The sequence below is a fragment of the Zonotrichia albicollis genome, chromosome 37, assembly GCF_047830755.1.
Source record: "Zonotrichia albicollis isolate bZonAlb1 chromosome 37, bZonAlb1.hap1, whole genome shotgun sequence".
Taxonomy (NCBI): Eukaryota; Metazoa; Chordata; class Aves; order Passeriformes; family Passerellidae; genus Zonotrichia; species Zonotrichia albicollis.
The window spans coordinates 1,003,500-1,022,774 of NC_133855.1; the positions used below are offsets into that span (position 1 = coordinate 1,003,500).

The 19,275-nt window shown below is 51.9% G+C and overlaps 1 protein-coding gene across 1 annotated transcript in view; it reads right to left on the bottom strand.

Moving 5' to 3' along the window:
• The window catches only part of LOC141726626 (olfactory receptor 14J1-like), a 31,412-nt gene extending 12,802 nt beyond the window's left edge, over positions 1-18,610 (bottom strand). Inside the window, exons 1-2 of the mRNA XM_074531576.1 lie at positions 17,674-18,610; positions 6,515-6,589 (exon numbers count right to left, since the gene is read on the bottom strand). Of these exons, the coding sequence (XP_074387677.1) occupies positions 6,515-6,589; positions 17,674-18,610 (1,012 nt within the window). The remainder of the gene's footprint in view (positions 1-6,514; positions 6,590-17,673) is intronic.
• Positions 18,611-19,275: the final 665 nt, after the last annotated feature.

The window sequence follows — 19,275 nt, forward strand, 5'->3', positions numbered from 1 at the left end:
GAAAGGCTTTTCCTCAGGCCCGGCTCTCTCTCTCTCCTTGCCTTGCCCAGGTGCTGCTGGCATTGCTGAGGGGCTCTCTGCAATGGCAGTTCCAGCTGCAGGGCCAGGCCCAGCCCTTGGGCTCCTCCTGTGCAGGCTGAGCACAGCAATGGGGTGTCCCAGCTCCCTGTGCCCGGAAAGCTCTGGGCAGGGCAGCCTGGGAGGCTGGCAATGAGCCCACTCTCCTGACTCTGGGAAAGGCAGGAGCCCCTTTGTGTGCCAGGGATCCCTCTGCTCTCAGCAGTGTCTCCTGACTGTCCAGGGTAACACTGGAGTGGATTTCAGAAAGGTGCAAGTGCAGGGCAGCTGGAACAGGACAGAGGGACAGAGCAGCTCCTCTCAGTCTGTACTAAGCCTCAGACAATCCTCCTGCCTCTCTGTAGTCTCTGTTCTTCCACAGTGCAGCAGAATCTCTCATTCTGCCTCCTGCAATCCCCATCCCTTCATGCAGAAAACTCCTCTGCCTTAGGAGAACATTCTTTATCCAAGTCCCAAAACCAGGACTGGACCCTGCCCTCAGTGTTCCCCTGCACTGACTGGGGGCCCAGGCTTACTCCTAGGTGTCCTGCAGGCCAAGGTCCAGCTCCTCACACAACATTGGCCAGCAGCAATCAGGACTCCAGAATAAAAGTTGAAGGAAGATCTCCTAGACATAGATGGGGTGGTATTTAGTGTCTGGAATGGGTCTATGAGAAAGGGCTTTGACCTTTTGGAGAGAAATCACCCCTCAGTTATCACTGTCATGCCTTGTTCAAAAGGTTCCAATGTCCAGAGACAGCAAATGTCCAACAGCAGCTCCATCAGGCACTTCCTCCTGCTGCCATTGGCAGACACGCGGCAGCTGCAGCTCCTGCACTTCTGCCTCTTGCTGGGCATCTCCCTGGCTGCCCTCCTGGGCAACGGCCTCATCATCAGCGCCGTAGCCTGCGGCCACCACCTGCACACGCCCATGTTCTTCTTCCTGCTCAACCTGGCCCTCAGCGACCTGGGCTCCATCTGCACCACTGTCCCCAAAGCCATGCACAATTCCCTCTGGGACACCAGGGACATCTCCTACTCAGGATGTGCAGCTCAGGTTTTCTTCTTTCTCTTCTTCATTGGAGCAGAGTTTTCCCTCCTGACCATCATGTGCTACGACCGCTACGTGTCCATCTGCAAACCCCTGCACTACGGGACCCTCCTGGGCAGCAGAGCTTGTGCCCACATGACAGCAGCTGCCTGGGCCAGTGCCTTTCTCTATGCTCTGCTGCAAACAGCCAATACATTTTCCCTGCCCCTGTGCCATGGCAATGCCCTGGGCCAGTTCTTCTGTGAGGTGCCCCAGATCCTCAAACTCTCCTGCTCACACTCCACCTTCCGAAATATTTGGATTTCATTTCTTGGTGTCTGTTTAAGTTTTGGTTGTTTTGTGTTCATTGTTTTCTCCTATGTGCAGATCTTCAGGGCTGTGCTGAGGATCCCCTCTGAGCAGGGACAGCACAAAGCCTTTTCCACCTGCCTCCCTCACCTAGTTGTGCTCTCCCTGTTTGTGAGCACTGGCTTTGTTGCCTACCTGAAGCCCCCATCCATCTCCTCCCCATCCCTGGATCTGGTCCTGTCAGTTCTGTACTCGGTGGTGCCTCCAGCCCTGAACCCCCTCATCTACAGCCTAAGGAACCACGAACTCAAGGCTTCAATATGGGCAATGATAACTGGATGGTTTCAGGAACATTAAACTGCTGTCCAGTTTCTGCCAATCAGTTGCATTAAAAGTCATCTCTGATACTACTTGGAGTTGGTGGTCAATTGGTTCTTCCCTTTCTTTTGTTTTATTTTTTTATAATTGCAACAAAGTATGGTCTTTTTTTGTGACATTTCTTATTTTTTTTCTCTGTAACTTCCCTGCGGCCCCAGACTGTGCCAATGAGGAGCTGGCCTCTTGGTACTTTTAAATAAACTAAAGGATCTCCATGTAAAGTTTTCACAAGAGTTCCCCCTTTTGTTGCATTCTCTGTAGCTGCAGCAGCAATGTCTGTGTGCAGAGCTGGGGGCAGATCAGGGCTGGCACAGCAGCTGTGCCAGCAGCAGCAGCACTTGGTGTTGCCAGTGCTGCTGCCATGGCCCTGCCCCGCTGCCCTGGTGGCCCTGGTGTTGGTGCAGGGCCTGAGTGCTCTCGGGGCCGGGCACAGCCCTGGGGGTGGCAGTGCCGGGGCTGCAGCAGGGACAGGCCATGGGCACTGCTGGGGCAGCGCTGACGCCTCAGCCCAGGGCCTGGGGGCTCCAGGCTCCTTGTCCAGGCTCTCTCAAGAACAGGCCCAGGCCAATGCTCAGCCCAGAAAAGCCCCGTGAGCAGCCCCAGGCTGGCCGTGGGCAGGCTGGGGGCAACCAGCATGGCCGGGGCTCTGCAAGGGCCCTGGGGCAGACGGGAAGGAGCAGCAGAGCAGGGGCTGATCCATCCCCAGTGCGCTGCACAGCCCAGGGCAGCGTCCCAGAGCGTCCTCATGGAGCTGCCAACAACATCCCCCCTCTGCAGCCCGGGCCTCTCCCCCAGCTCACACAGGTGCCCCATCCTGGCAGGCACAGACACAGGTGCCCCATCCTGGCAGCACTGGCTCAGGAGCCCCTGTTTGCATTGCACAGAGCAGGGGGAGCACCCCCATGCTGTTGCTGTGGGGACATGAACCTGAGGGAGCACAAATGCCATCAGTCCCTGGGGCCATCAAAGGCTGGGGGATGGCAGGGAAACCACTCAGGTTTGTTGTGACAAACCTTTGAGATCATCAAGTCCAACCTGCATCCTAACACCACCCCGTCTGCCCCGAGCCTCCTCTAGATCATAAAAGCCCAGCTCCTTCAGGTCTTTTTCACCCGATTTCTGTTCCAGGCCCCTCCCCAGCCTTGTTGCCCTTCTCTGGACACGCTCCAGCCCCTCCATTGCCTTCCTAAATTGGGGGCCCAGAACAGGACACAGCACTCGAGGTGTGGCCTCACCAGTGCTGAGTGCAGGGGAAGAATCCCTGCCCTGCTCCTGCTGGCCACATCATTCCTGATCCAGGCCAGGAGCCATTGGCCTTCTTGCCCACCTGGGCACACTGCTGCCTCATGTCCAGCCTGCTGTCCATCAGTGCCCCGGGTCCCTTTCTGCGAGGCCGCTGTCCAGCCACTCTGTCCCCAGCCTGTAACACTGCAGGGGTTGTTGTGTCTAAAGTGCAGGACCCAGCACTTGGTCTTGTTCAACCTCACCGTGTTGGATTTGGGCCCTGGATCCAGCCTGTCCAGGTCCCTCTGCAGAGCCCTCCTACCCTCCAGCAGATCCACACTCACACCCAGCTTGGTGTCATCTGTAAATTTGCTGATGCTGGACTCCGTCCCCTCATGCAGATCATCAATGCAGATATTGAAATCCACGCTGGCTGGCTCTGATCCCTCGGCCATCCTGTGGGTGCCCTGGGATGGCACTCAAGGTGATCTCTTCCATAACCTTGCCGGGCACCCATGTCAGGCTGACAGGCCTGGAGTTGCCCAGCTCCTCCTTCCAGCCCTTCTTGGGGATGGGCTCACATTGGCACCTCCAGTCCTCTGGCACCTCCCTGCTGAGTCAGCACTGATGGTAAATGATGGAGAGCAGCTTGGGGAGCTCATCCACCAACTCCCTCATCCCACTGGGATGGATCCCATCTGCTCCCAGAGAGACCTGTGAGCATCTGAGTGGCTCAGCAGGTCCCCAGCTGCTTGCTCCTGGATTACAGGGGGCTGTTCTGCTTCCTGTGCCCACCCACCAGCTCAGGAGAACACTTGTCCTGAGGACAACCTGTCTTATTCTTGAAAATTGGGGCAAAGAAGGTGTTAAGCAGCTCAGCTTTTCCTTATGTTACCTATTATATTCCCCACTGCCTCCAATAAAGATTAGATTTTCTACTTATCCCTCCTTTTGCTATTAGGCTCGTTTTAAAACATTTTTTTAGTATTTTTCACAGAAGTGGCTGGGTTATGTTTTATTTGACCTTTTACCACTCTACTTTTCTTTCTGCATGACCTAACAACATCCTTAAACACTTCCTGAGATGCCTGATCTTCTTTCCAATGGTGACACACTCTTTTTTTCCCCTCAGTTCCCACAAAAGATCCATGCCCAGCCAGGACAATAATTAGCTGGCTCAACTTTAGCACAGTGGCTGCTCCTTCTCCCTCAAGTTTTCTTTCTTGAAGTGTGTCCATCATTCCTGGACACCTTTGTTTTTAAGGACTGTTTCCCTTAAAAAGTCAGTATCTGATTTGGTATTCTCCAAATCTGCAGCCTGAATAAGCCAACGTGTGCCCTCCATAATTCCCGTGATGAAGTTTTGTTGCAGCCCCTCTTTCTTTCATAGAATATTGGAAACTCTGTTATTTGTGGTGACTTTGCCTCAGGCAGCCTTCAACCACCACATTCCTCACCAGCCCTTGTGTGCTTGTGAACAGCAGGAGACAGAGCTTTCCTTGGGAGTGCGACTGTTACCAAAAATTTGGCAAAATAATAAAACCCCATAACCCTAATGTAGGACTAAGAAGCAGCATTTTTTATTTGGCCAGATGCACGGGGGGATAGCTCCTCCCAAAGCTGTGCATGATGAGTGCTGGAAGGTTTCTGTTTATATTCTGCATTTTGCATACTTATTCATTGATGGTCCTGGACTAAACACACATATGAAAATCATTTCCCCAAAATCATTAACATATTTCCCCTCCCCTTTACCCATGCACTCTCCTGTCCTGGGGGGGTCTCTCTGGTGGTCCCTGGTGCTCATGGACCCCAATATTCCAGTGGGCCTGGCTGAGCTGGCAGGACACTGAGGCTGGTGAATTTCAGTTCCCCTTCTCACACAATGGGCATTGTGTGGTTTCCATAGGCCTGGGGTTTTGGAGATCCAGCATTGTGTGTGCTCACCTGGTGTAGACAATTTATCATCTGGTAACATGAGGTCACAGAGTGGGCTATGATATCACAGAGTGAGTTATGTGAGGTCATCAAGCAGCTGCGACATCATAGACTGCCTCTGTGACATGACAGAGCCAGCTCTGAAATCACAGGGCAGAGGTCTGACATCATAGAGGAGATAATGACAACACAGAGTTGGCTGTGACATCAGAGACCATCTGTGTGACATTGATAATGAGTTGTGACATCACAGAGCAGGCTGAGACATCATGGAGGGGCGGTTGTGTGACATCACAGGAGGGCTGTGTGACTTCACAGAGTGGGTTGTGGCATCAAAGACCACCTTAGCGATATCAGAGAATAAACTATGACATCACAGAGCAGGCTGTGACATCACAGGAGGGCTGTGTGAGGTCACTGGGTTGGTCACTCTGCCTCAGCCCCTCCTCACAGTTTTCCCCCTGAAGTCCAAAGTTGTTCATGCCCAGCAGGGTCCCCTATCCCCTGGTAGCCCCCTGGCCCACCTGGAGCCACAGCCTCCCTCAGTGATGTTCCAACAAGATCAACCCCATAACCTGACACAGGGACAAGGGGCTGGGCTGTGTGACCAGGACATCAAGGACGTGGATTATCCAGGTCACTGGGGCCTGGTATGGGGTCCCAGGGCAGGAAAGATGTCTGGCAGCTTGAGCAGGGCCTGGGAAGGGCAGCCAAAGTGGGGCTGGAGCCCTTGGGCTGTGAGCAGAGGCTGAGGGAGCTGGGCTTGTCCAGCCCAAAGCAGGGAAGGCTGAGGGGCTCCTCATCCCAGCCTGGCAGTGCCAGCCAGGAGTGGATGGAGAACACAGAGCCAGGCTCTTCACCGGGGGGGCTGGTGGGAGAAAAATGCCAGTGGGTGGAAGGGGAAAGACGGGAGATCAGCCAGGAGAGGAGGAGTTGAAATGAGTCAGGCTGGTTTTAGCATTTCCTCAACACTAAAATCAGCCTGAACCCTTTCTCCATCCACCACTGACAGCTTTGCAAAATATGAATTGTTCAGGCTGCTTTGCCGCAACTCCAGGATGGGAATCCTGATACAACAACTTAATTCTATTTACATCTATCACAGAACCATATTTTTCTCAAATTAATTTAAGTATGGAAATTACTTGTGGATGGTGGACATGTCAGATGCTGCTGGGACATTGCACATGGCTCAGGGAAGAGCGTGATTGTTATTGAATTGTATCCTCTTCAACCATGGTCTGTTGGCCATGAAGAGAAACTTCCTGTGCCTCTGAGTCTCACCAGTTCCTGACCCCCAAAGGACACAAATCTGGTGAGTTCAGGTTCCCACTCCAGTGGTGGCACCTGCACCTCCCTCCATCCCCAGAGCAGAGCTCCCTTGTCCCAGAGAGTCCCTGGCAATGCAGGGATGAAGGAAACAGGACAGGCTGTGGGGATCAGGGGCAGGGCACAGCCAGGGATTTGAGGTGGTTGTGAGCCCAGGACAGGTTGTGGCCCTTGGCCTTGGTGAGCCTCATCCCATTGTCCTGGGCCCATGGCTCCAGCCTGGCCAGATCCCTCTGCAGAGCTTCCTGCCTTCCAGCACAGCCACGCTGCCACCCAGCTTGGGCTCATCTGGGAACTGACTGACGGTGACCTCGATGGCCTCATCTGTGGGAATCCACAAAATCAGAGGGTTTTGGGAAAGCTGCAAAAGGCAGGCTTCAGAGACAGCAGAACTGTGATTAGAGCTAAGCAGCAGCCATGAGATAGGTTCATCAGAAAAATTATTTAAAAAGTAGAAAAACAAGGACAATTAGTACAATAGTCTGTTTATTAACGCTTGTCTAGAATAACTTCCTAAGCTAAAGAAAAGTATATCTAGCAGGACATTAGGAAGTTTGAAGCTTAATAATGGAACTCTGTGCATTGTGTTTTAAGGCTTACACGCATGTATTGTATTCAAAAAAAGCAAGCATTGTTTTAACCAAAGGTACATGTGCTTGTAGTTGTTGGATAGAACTACTGTCAATATGCTTTTGCTTTGTGGGATTGGTCAAAAAACTTATAAAGTAAGTTGTAACATTAAGTTCTTGGTCTGCTGCTTAGGATGTGAGCTGCTGGTATCTTCCCATTGTCACAACCATGTAATGAGAATGATGCTGAAAAATAAAACAGCTCAAGGCACGTTCCACAGCAGTCCCATCCCATTTGTGATTTGTACATAGCCCCCAGCTGGCAATATAATCAACATCATCAGTAAAGAGATTTCACAGACCTGACCCCAATCCTGAGCCCTGGGGACACCCCTGGATGTGACTCCATTCCTCAGCTGCTCTGAGTGCCAGGGGTTGGATGAGGGAAATGGTAGGGAGGGGGTAGGGACAAAGTGTGATTGATTGTCAGCCATGAAGGGTCTTGATTTTCATATTTGTTCAGACTGCATGAGGAGGGGCTGGGGATCAATATCAACTGGGGATTGCTGATAGTAATCTATAAACACAGTAAGAAAATTAAAGAGGAAAAAACATTTTTCTCTTCTGTGTTTTCAATATATTAGATTCACTTTGAATACACTTCTGAAATTTGTCTAATTAACCACAGAAGAACTGAAGATTTGAATTATTCCCATGGGCTTGTCTTGTTTGGGTGTTTTGAACAAATCTTAATCAGCTTTTTTCACTGCATTTCTCAAATGAGAAGCTCAAGAAAGAAGAGGTCTCTGGAAAAGTAAAATTCATCACCAGCCTACAAGGTGCTGAGGATCCATCCTGATCAGAGCAGGGATGAACAGAAATGGGCACAGCTTTGTGGCTGCCCCAGCTTTGGGATGGGCCCTGGGCCTAGAGCAGGAGCAGCTCTTGAGGGCCCCAAGGCCGGGGCTCTTGTGCTGCCCTGGGCAGATGGGATGGCAGCAGGGGCTGCAGAGCTCTCAGCATCTCCTGCACAGGAGAGCAGGGCACCCAGGGAGCCTCCTTTCCCTTGGCCAGGCACGTTCCCCCATGCTGGGACTGAGTCCTGTGGCAGCTGCAGCTGCTGCTGTGCCCTTGCCAGGGCCTGAGGCCGTGGGGCAGTGCCCAGAGCAGGCTGGCCTGAGCAGAGCTGTGGGGCCAGAGCCGGCTGGGCTGGGCTGGGGAGAGGCCCTTGGTGCTGCCCAGAGCTCAGGGCAGCTGGCAGAGCTTGCAGGGAGCTGGGCTGGGCTCAGAGAGCCTGGCCCAGAAACCATCAGTGTCCATCTCAGCCTGGCTGAGCATGCAGGGGCCAAGAAGAGCAGCCCAGGGTCTGCAAGTTCTCTGTGTGGGAGCTGAGTTTGTGAGCCCTTGAGCCCTGCCAAGTGCTGGGGCTGCACTCCAGCTCCAGAGGAGATGGGACAGATGGGAGCAGAAACAAATCATTCCTGCTGCATTCCTTCTTGTGTTTGCTTGTACAGTGACCTGGATGCATATGTAGAGGACGTGATTTATGCCAGATAACACTGGTAGAGTGAGAAGAATAAAGGTATTTACCTAAAAATAATATTTCATGCATAATACACAATGAGTAATAAAAGACACATATGATCAGAAGAGCATCTGAGTTTTTCAGAGGATGAGAGACTCATTGATATTTCCAGTAGTCAAACCTGTTCAAATACTTTTCTCAGAGCTTCTTTGAGATTAGAGGTGACCAGCAGAGGCCAAGGTCAGCCAGAGCTCTCTGTCCTGGTAACTTTTGTCTGAGGATTCCCCTGCATATAGGGAATTTTTGAGGGCGAGTATCAAATTTGGCCATGGGCGCCTGGAAAGACAGAAGATTCTTTTCCATAGGAAGGAAAGTAGAGAGCCTCAGTGCTTCAAGAGCTGATGAGAGGCAGCCCTTAGCATTCCAAGATCAGCTGGACCTGTCAGGTGGCCCCTGGGAGGCCAAACCAACCAGACCTGTTCCATCTCCCCTTGGTTCCATGAGGCCCCGCAGTGTCACAATGCTCCCCTTGCTTCGGCAGTGTCACAATGGCCCCGTGCTTCCATGAGGCCCTGCAGGGTCACAGTGGCCCTTTCATTCCATGGGGCCCCACAGTGTCACAGTGATCCCCACAAAAAGGAAACCACGGAGCCCCAGTGTTTCAGGGGCTGATGAACTGCAGTGATCAGAGGCCAAGGACATACAGATCTGTCTCTCCTGGCAGCTTCGTCTGGGAGCAAGTCTTGGTTATTTAAAATTATCAATGTGGAATCCCCATTTCAGCCACTTCTCCCTGGAGGAGAAGGCCAGTTCTTCTCCACAGAAAGGAAAGCACAGAGCCCCTGTGTTTGGAAGACAGGTGAGACCCGGCCCTCAGGAGGCCAAGGCCAGCAAGACCTGTCTGTTATGGCAGATTATGTATAGGAGCATTCCTTACATATAGGACTTTTGGAGGTGGAATCCCAATTTCAGCCATTTGCACCTTGAGAAGGATGTTTCTTTTCCATAGGAAGGAAAGCACAGAGCCCCAGTGTTTGAAGGCAGGTGAGACCCCAGCTCTCAGTAAGCCAAAGGCAGCTGGACTTGTTGGTAATGGCAGCTTTTGTCTGGGAGCAAACCCTGCATATTGGGAATGTTGGATGGGGAATCCCATTTTGGCCATGGATGCTTGAAAGAGAAAGGCAGTTCTTTTCCATTTGAAGAAAAGCCCAGAGCCCCAGGGTTTCAGGGGTACAAGAGACCCTCGACATGTCAAGGGGAGTTGGAGCAGTCAGGCCAAGCCAACCAGACCTGTTCTCTGTTCCCTTGTTTCCAAGGGGCAGCTCTGGAGTGTCACAGTGGTGGTGTCACATTGGATCCTTGTTTCCCTGAGGCCCAGATGTGTCACACTGGCCTCTTGTTTCCATGGAGCTCCACAGTGTCACAATGGTCCCTGGATTCCATGAGGCCTGGCAGTGTCACAGGGGTCTCCTTGGAGCTGCAGTGTCACAATGGACCCTTGGTTCCATGGGGACACACAATGTCAGAAGGGTTTCCTTGGTTCCATGAGGCCCTGAAGAGACCCGTGATTCAACGAGGCCTCCAAGTGTCATCATGGCCTCCAGGATTCCATGAGGCCCCAAAATGTCCCAATGGACCTTTGGTTCCATGGGGTCCGGCACTGTTCCATTAATCCTTAATTCCATGGGGCAGTCCGGTGTCACAATGACCTCCTTGGTTCCATGGTGCCACACAGTGTGACAACTGCCCCTTGGCCTGCCAAGACTCCACAGTGTCACAGTGATTCCTTGCTTCTGTGAGGCCTTGTAGTGTCACAATGGCCCCTTGGTTCAGTGAGGCCTGTAGTGCCACAATGGTCTCCATGATCCCATAAGGCCTTGAGGTGTCACAACAGACCATTGGTTTCATGGAACCCCGCAGTGTCACTATGGTCCCCTTGGCTCGACAAGGCCCTGAAGTGCCACAATGACCCTTTGGTTACACAAGGCCTTCAAGTGTGAAAATGGCCTCCATGGTTCCATGAGGCCCTGCTGTGTCACAATGGACCTTTGGTTCCATGATGCCACAGAATGTCACAATGGTATCCTTGGTTCTACGGTGTCTGAATGGACCCTTCATCCCATGGACACCCACAGTGTTCACTGCAGTCCCCTTGATTCCACCAGGCCCTGCCATGCTCTAATGGCCCCTTGGTTCCAGTGGGTCCCAAAATGTCAGAACAGTCTCCATTGTTCCCTGAGGCCCCACAATGTCACTGTGCTCCCCTTGGTTCCACAGTGCCCCACAGTGGAACAATGGACTCTTGGTTCCATGAGGTTCCTCAGTCCCAATGGTCTCCGTGGATCTGCAGTGTCACGCTGGCGCCTTGGCTCCGTGTGGCCACGCTGTGTCACAATGGCTCATGGTTCCATGAGGCCACACAGTTTAACAAGGGACCCTTGGTCCTACAAGGCCTTGCTGTGTCACAATGGATTTGTGGTTCCATGAGCTCTCACACTGCCAGCAGCAGTCTCCTTGATTCTGGAGTGCCAGCAGTGACCCTTTGTTCCATGAGGTTCCGCAGTAGAACACGGACACCTTGGTTCCATGAGGTTCTGCAGTGTCACAATGGACCCATGGTTCCACCAGGCCTTGCTGTGTCACAATGGCCCCCTGCTTCCAAGAGGTTTCTCAGGGTCACCATGGTCTCCTTGGATCTGCAGTATCACAATGGACCATTGGTTCAATGTGGCCCAAATGTGCCAAAATGGATTTTGGTTCCATGGGGTTCTGCTGTGTCACAATGGACCCTTTGTTCCATTAGTTTGCACAGTGTCACAGCTGACTCCTTGGTTCTGTGAGGAACCATTGTGAGCAAATCTCTGAAATATCAGAATAAGGCTCCATAACACTAATTTGCTATTTCAGAGGGTGTCATTTATTCAGGCCTGAGCTCTAGTGAGGAATAACTCATAGCCTTATGTGGACATGGAATTCTACCAGTGTGTTACTTATATACAGTCCCTAAATGTGAATTACAATTTACCCACTTCCATAAAACCCACCCCAGGTCCCCAGATTCACACCTTGTTTTCTCTATCCCTGCACCGCTGAGCCAGATGTCTTCTTCTCTTCACACCATCCTTGCAGGGAAAGCAGCCCCTGCATGCCTTGTTCCTGTGCTGAAAGTTCAGAGGCAGGGTAAAAATGGAATGAACCCTTTTGGTATCAGCCCCAGGCTTTGTGTGGGCAGGCAGAGGCAGGCAGGAGGCAGAGCTGTCAGCAAAGGAAGGGGCCAGCCAGGTGGGGCAGCTGGCAGATGCCAACAGCCTGCAGGGACAGAGGCGCAGGGCAGGGACACCGTAGCACAGCCTGGGCTGCACAGGGCACAGGCATGTGCAGCAGCTGCAAGACAGCCCTGCCAGAGCCAACTTGGGCAGCACTTTGGCCATGGCTGCTGGGCCTGGGCCTGAGGCAGGAGCAGGAGACAAGTGACCCTTGCAGGCCTGGGGCCTCATTGCCTGCTTGTCCCTGCTCAGCAGCCTGGCAGGGGCCGCCCCATGCTCCTGCCCTTGCCATTGCACATCCCCACATGCCAGTGCCCATCCCGGCAAGAGCCCTGAGCAAGGAGGGAGGGACAGCATCTGCCTGGCCAGGGGCTGGGGCTCAGGCCTTGGCCCTTGGCATTCCTAAAACACATCCAGCTTTGCTCAGCACCAGAGACACCTTTGCCTTGTTTGTCCCCAGTTGTCATCACTGCCTCTAGTGTTCTGCTCTAACTGGAACCTTGGGACACTTTCCCAGTCGTGTCCCTTAGTGGGATCCATTAAACATCAAGAAATTTCAATCTTTCGGTTTAAGTTTGAATTAATGAGAAGTGTTTTGAACACTCTCTCAGGTACTGAGTCTGATGTAAACAACATCAAAGCCCTGAGAGGCTTATGAAAATTTTCCTAGTCCACTTATGGAGTAAGATTTCAAAGAGCTTTCAAGAAATACACATTCCTATTTTAAAAGGATGTATTTTATTTTATTTCTCTTTAGAGCATGGGTGATTGCAGCATTCTGTGATTGATATTGACCCAGGGTCTCTCCTCAGCAGCTTTGGCCTGCTCACAGAAGCTGTGCCTGGAGTTCCGACCCAGTGTGGACAACCTTGCTCCACATTGCCCAGCCCCATCCTGTCTGTCCTCACTGCCCTGAGCCCTGCTGTGCTTGGAGATCTGGCTGCACTCAGCCTAAGAGGGGTTTTCCCTTTTTGGGTTTTTTGAAGCTATCAAAAACTCCTGTGTTTCCCCACTGCAAACAGACACACTGCTCAGGTGTGTGCCAGCCCCAGGTGCCACCAAAGCCACTGCAGAGCTGCCCTGGGCCAGCTGTGAGGGTGGATCATCAGCCCAAGCTGCACTGGGCCCCTGCAAGGGGCTGTGGCCATGGGCACTGCACTGACCCCACTGCTGGATTTGGCTGCCATGGCTGCCGAGAGAAATTAAACTGTGCTTGGAAACACTGGGGAGGACTGGGACATACTGGGGAACACTGGGAACGCTGTGGGAGACACTGGGACATACTGGGAGCGATACTGAGGAGGACTGGGACAACCTGGGGACACTGGGGACATTGTGGAGAAGACTGGGGGGCACTGGGGCAACCTGTGGATGACACTGGGAGGAACTGGAATGACTGGGAATGAACTCGGGGGTATTGGGATGGACTGGGCTGTACTGGGAGGGACTGGAGGAGGGTGATTTGGCTGTTCCCACCTCCACCACATCCCATTTGCCGAGCCTCCCGCCTATCACAAGTTGTAGCCAATCAGTGCCAGGAATCCTGGACTAGGGGCGGTGCCTACATGGGCACCATAGTTTATTTTTTGCTTACAACTGTTGTCATGCCCCGCGGCCTTTTTGAGACTTATTGGAGCCGGGACTACAACGCCCGTCATGCCCCGCGCTCCACAGAACCCCGGGATGTGTCCCCATCAGTCCCATAAGTGTCCCCCAAACCCTCCAGGATCCCTCAATGCTCCCTCAGCGCCTATTCGGGGCTCCCATAAGCGCCCCCAAACCCCTGAGTGCTCCCAACTCCACCGATGCCCGGTACAGCCACTTCTGGGAATTCATCTCCTCTCATCCCCCGCAGCCCCGAGCCCCTCAGAACACAGTCCCGTCCCTAAAACTCCTGCCGTGCCCCGGTCCATAAAGGGCCCCGTTAGAGCTCCTTGATCTCCCCGTAAGAGCTCCGTAAGTACTTAAGTTGCCCCGATGATCTAAAGTCGTGGCTCGGACGCAAAAGTGTCCCCCAAGAGCATTCCCGGAACCCCAAACATTTTGTTCGAGCCACTTTCGGGACTACAGCTCCCATCATGCTCCACGGCGCCTCTACAGCCCTATGTCAGCCAAGACTTCATCTCCCGTCATGTCCCGCGCCCCAGCGAGAGCCGTTGCAGCTGTGCCTAGAATTCCCGTGATGCTCCACGGCCTAAATAAACCGTATTATACCCGCGCCTACAATTCCCATCACCCCCCGAGCCCCAGAGAGGCCCATTCCAGCCCCACAAGGGCCCGCCCGGACCCCGAAGGGCCCCAAATTCCCCTCCCTGATCTCCAAGGGCCCCCCTGGACCCCCAAGTGCTGCCCCGGCCCCCAAACTGTCCCTCAGAATCCCTGAGTGCCCCTCCTAGTGCCCACCCGGCCCTCTCAAGTGTCCTCCAGACCCTCAAGTTCTCTCTGAATTCCCTCCCCAGACCCAAAACTGCCCCAAATGTGCGCCAGAAATGTCTCAAGGGACCCCAAAGTGGCCCCTTTTTCCCTGTCTGTGTCAATGACAAAAAAGATGACAAAACGATTTAAAATAGGACTAATTACCATAAAGAAGGAGAAATTGATAGCACACTGGTCAATGAATTAATGAAGGGAATTGTGTTACTTAGAACAAATGATCAATAAATTTTTGCTTGCTAAAACTATATGGAGTTTTAAAAATAAATATTAAAATTTCGTAATACAGATATATAATAATACTATTATAAATAAAAAATCGTTATAATTCTTTCTTATATTTAATTTTATGGGAAAATGCAGAAATTTTTTATGCTTTGGTATGTCATTCTGTAAGAGACGGTCCACAGATCCCCCATCAGCCTCACAACCGCCATCCAGGACAGAGATTGAAGCCCTCCCCATGGACTGAGATGAAACCCTTAAAATTCTAACCCAGGGGTGCTGGCCTGACTGGAGCGGGATGTCTGCCATAGGAAGCAGGAGGTTTCACATAGGAACCAGTCCTAAAACAATGGGCCCTGCTCACTGCTGGCACCGGTTTGTGCTGTTCAGAACTGGACTGTCTGTTCCTGTTCCCAATGGATTTATTCTCCACTGTGCCCTCCATGTGCTGTCCTGCTCCCCTCCCGGCGGTGGATTATAAAAGAGCCCTGAGTTAACCAAAGACTTTGAGACTCTCCCTGATGTGACCAGACAGATCTATTGGCCCGACCACGAGGATTTCACCTCTCTGTTGGTAGCTATTTCCCCCACACAACCCTCCTTTTTCTCTCTGTCTGTCTTTTATCTCCTTTCATTGCATCTGCTGTGGGCACTCAATAAAAGCTGCATTTTTTTTGATTGAAAGTCCCCTGCTGTGTGTCTTTTAGGTATTGGAAAATAATAAAGTACACATAGTTCATAGTGTAAAACGTAGACACCATGCTGTGGGAGTGTGATGGGGAGTGTGCCTCTGTCTGACCTCTGGCAGGCCAGAGAAAAAATGTTATAGGTAAGAAACAATAAACAACCTTGGAAACCAGAGACGAAGAATTCCGACTGCTTCTTCGAAACACCAGGCTGGGAAAAAAGGATTCTCAGGGTCATCCCTGACCACAGAAAACCCGAGAGGCCTTCTGGGTTGTCTGGGTCAACATCAGAGTAAATCTGGAAGTTTTACTTTAGCCTATTAAGCCGTGGTGCTGGGGTCTCGTCTTTTTCCTGGGTGCCATCAAACGCTAACCTGGTATTACTCCCTCTAGGGACTCATTCTTTTATCCCTCTGGTCATCGGGGACCTGTAATCTCTCACGTTCCTTCTCCCCTCTTCTTGATTAGGGTCCCAGTCAGGCTCCAGTAAAGGCATTTTCTCGTCACCTGGGGGCCCAGGTTGGTTTTCTCGCTCCCAAAATTTCATTCCTGCAGTTCTTATTAATAGAGTTTCTTCTGGGGAAAATAGGATGTTACAGATGGAGTTCAGTTCTCCCCATGTATAAATATTAGGGCCTAAAAATGGATCAACTTGACTTACTATTTCACAATTCTTTCTTAAAGTTTCTAACTTGGGATGCAGTCAAGGGAGCGTTTACAAATGCAATCTCACTGGCCACCCCGCCCATGGGAACTTCTCTGAGGGGGAACAATTTTTCCACTTTAGCCACTTTGGACCGGGTGTTACAACATCAGCTGTGGAGGCTGACTGGGTAACTTCACTCTTGGGCATGAGATTCTGAGATGTTTTTTGGCTTCTCGTTTGTGTTGGGGGAGGCAGAGAAGGAGCATTCTGGTGAATAAGGGGTGCATGAGATGGTAGAGGTAAGGGGACGGCAGTGAAGGGTAAAGAGAGTAAGGAGAGGGTTGAGGGGAGAGTGTTGGAGGTATAACTGGGTTAGGAGGTGGTAAAGGAATGACAGCTGAGAGAGGAGGAGGAATTGGGTCCACAGCAAGAGGAATTGGAGGATGGATTTGAGGTACTGCAAGGGTAGGAGGAGGTAAGTGGTCAAGGGGAGTCCCAGTTTTTGTTAACCTTCCCAGCCTTATCTTCTTTTACTTTCCTAGCTTGTTTTCTTTCTTTTAATTTATCGACTCTTGTATTTTCCTCCTCTGAGGTGTACTTTAGCCAACAGTTGATGTTCTGTACGTGATGGGCCTTTTGCAGGAACTTGGGGCAAAACAGAAGGTGCATCACCTTTGAACCGAGAGGCAGGTAACTCAAGAAATGTTTAAAGATGTTGTTAGCTCATGCAGAAAGAAAATTAGAGAAGTGGAAGCTTAAGGCTTAACCAGGCCACTGCTGTGAAGGATAATAAAAATGTTTCTATAACTGCATAAATGGCAAAATGAGGTACAAGAACAATCTCCATTAATTATTAAGGGAGATATGGTTACCAAATATGAGGGAAAGGCTGAGGTACTTAATCCCTTCTTTGCCTCATTTTTCAACAGTAAGTCAAGTTGTCCTCAGGACAAGTGCTCTCCTAAGCTGGTGGATGGGCACAGGGAGCAGAACAGCCCCCTGTAATCCAGGAGGAAGCAGCTGGGGACCTGCTGAGCCACTCAGATGCTCACAGGTGTCTCTGGGAGCAGATGGGATCCATCCCAGGGGGATGAGGGAGCTGGTGGATGAGCTCCCTAAGCTGCTCTCCATCATTGACCATCAGTGCTGGCTCAGCAGGGAGGTCCCAGAGGACTGGAGGTGCCAATGTGAGCCCATCCCCAAGAAGGGCTGGAAGGAGGAGCTGGGCAACTCCAGGCCTGTCAGCCTGCCCTGGGTGCCCGGCAAGGTTATGGAACAGATCACCTTGAGTGCCATCACAGGGCACCCACAGGATGGCCCAGGGATCAGAGCCAGCCAACATGGATTTCAATATCTGCACTGATGATCTGCATGAGGGGACTGAGTCCAGCATTAGGAAATTTGCAGATGACACCAAGCTGGGTGTGAGTGTGGATCTGCTGGAGGGTAGGAGGGCTCTGAAGAGGGAGCTGGACAGGCTGGATCCAGGGCCCAAATCCAGCAAGGTGAGGTTGAACAAGACCAAGTGCTGGGTCCTGCACTTTGGCCACAACAACCCCTGCAGTGCCACAGGCTGGGGACAGAGTGGCTGGACAGCGGCAAGGCAGAAAGGGACTTGGGGGCACTGATGGACAGCAGGCTGGACATGAGGCAGCAGTGTGCCCAGGTGGGCAAGAAGGCCAATGGCTCCTGGCCTGGATCAGGAATGATGTGGCCAGCAGGAGCAGAGCTGCTGTGCAGCCCCTGACATAACTCCAGCTCTGCACACAGACATTGCTTCTGCAGCTCCATAGTAGGCAAGGAAATGGGTATCTCTGCAGAAAACTTTTCTGGGAGACCCTTTAGTTTATTGAAAGCCACTGAGAGCACAGCTCCTCATTGGTGCACTCTGTGGCCACAGTGCAGATGGAGAGAAACAAAATGAGAAATGGCACAAACAATGGCATGCCTTTGTGGACAATATTTAAAAACTAAAACAAAGCAATAAAAAAGAACCAACGACCAAACCCAAGTATAATCAAAGATGACTCTTATTGGGAGTGACTTGCAGAAACTGACCAACAGTTTGTTTCTGAAACCATCCAGTCATCAGTCTCCACAATGCAGCCTTGAGCTCCTGGTTCCTCAGGCTGTAGATGAGGGGGTTCAGGGCTGGAGGCACCACTGAGTACAGAACTGACAGAGCCAGATCCAGGGATGGGGACGAGATGGAGGGGGGCTTCAGGTGAGCAAACACGATAGTGCTGAAAAACAGGGAGACCACAGCCAGGTGAGGGAGGCAGGTGGAAAAGGCTTTGTGCCGTCCCTGCTCAGAGGGGATCCTCAGCACAGCCCTGAAGATCTGCACATAGGAGAAAACAATGAACACAAAACAGCCAAAAGCTAAGAAGGTAGTGAAAACAGAAACTCCAAGTTTCTTGAGGAAGGATTTTGAGCAGGAGAGCTTGAGGATCTGGGGGATTTCACAGAAGAACTGGCCCAGGGCATTGCCATGGCACAGGGGCAGGGAAAATGTATTGGATGTGTGCAGCAGAGCAGTGAGAAAGGCACTGGCCCAGGCAGCTGCTGCCATGTGGGCACAAGCTCTGCTGCCCAGGAGGGTCCCGTAGTGCAGGGGTTTGCAGATGGACACGTAGCGGTCGTAGCACATGACGGTCAAGAGAAAATACTCTGCTGAAATGAAGAAGAGAAAGAAAAAGAGCTGTGCAGCACATCCAGAGTAGGAGATGGCCCTGGTGTCCCAGAGGGAATTGTGCATGGCTTTGGGGACAGTGGTGCAGATGGAGCCCAGGTCGCTGAGGGCCAGGTTGAGCAGGAAGAAGAACATGGGCGTGTGCAGGTGGTGGCCGCAGGCTACGGCGCTGATGATGAGGCCGTTGGCCAGGAGGGCAGCCAGGGAGATGCCCAGCAAGAGGCAGAAGTGCAGGAGCTGCAGCTGCCGTGTGTCTGCCAATGGCAGCAGGAGGAAGTGCCGGATGGAGCTGCTGTTGGACATTTGGTGCCTTTGGGTACAGGTATTTATACAGCATTAACACCTGCCTGGGAAAGAAATGGCAGTGCCAGATTGGACATTTCTTCACTCTGGGGATCGTGGACTGTTGAAAGAAGACTTGAATAGCTGGAGCAAGTCTTTAAGTCTTTCCTGTGTATTTTAGTTGGAATTCCCTTCAAAATTAATTCTCTTCCTGTGAGGGAACTTTGCTAAACTTTATTTGAGTTGGGGTTTGTGTGCTGAGTTTCTGCCTCATCTTCAGCACAGCTCTCAGCCTGAACACTCTGGAGCCCAGAAGGAAATCGGGGCTCCCTGTGCCCCAGTGCAGTCAGCGCTAGTCGCCGCAAAGATGCCGTTTGTTCATTTCACCTCTTTTGATTTAAGTGTGATCACACCTAAAACTTTCTTGAAAACAAAGTGGACTTTGTGAATTCTCCAGTTTAAAGATAATTTTCTCCCAACTCTTCTCTCTTTCCCTTTGAAGCTGGACAGGGAGGGATACCAAGGGTTGGTCTGGCTCTCTGCTGCCTGCAGTTGTGCCTATTGGGAGCTGTTTCTCTCTATCCAAGCCCTGTCCCTGCCAGTGCTGCCCCAGCCCAGCCCTGCCCTGGGGGCTCAGCTCTGCCCTGCAGACCTCTCCCAGCACAGGGCACTGCCCTGGGGCATCT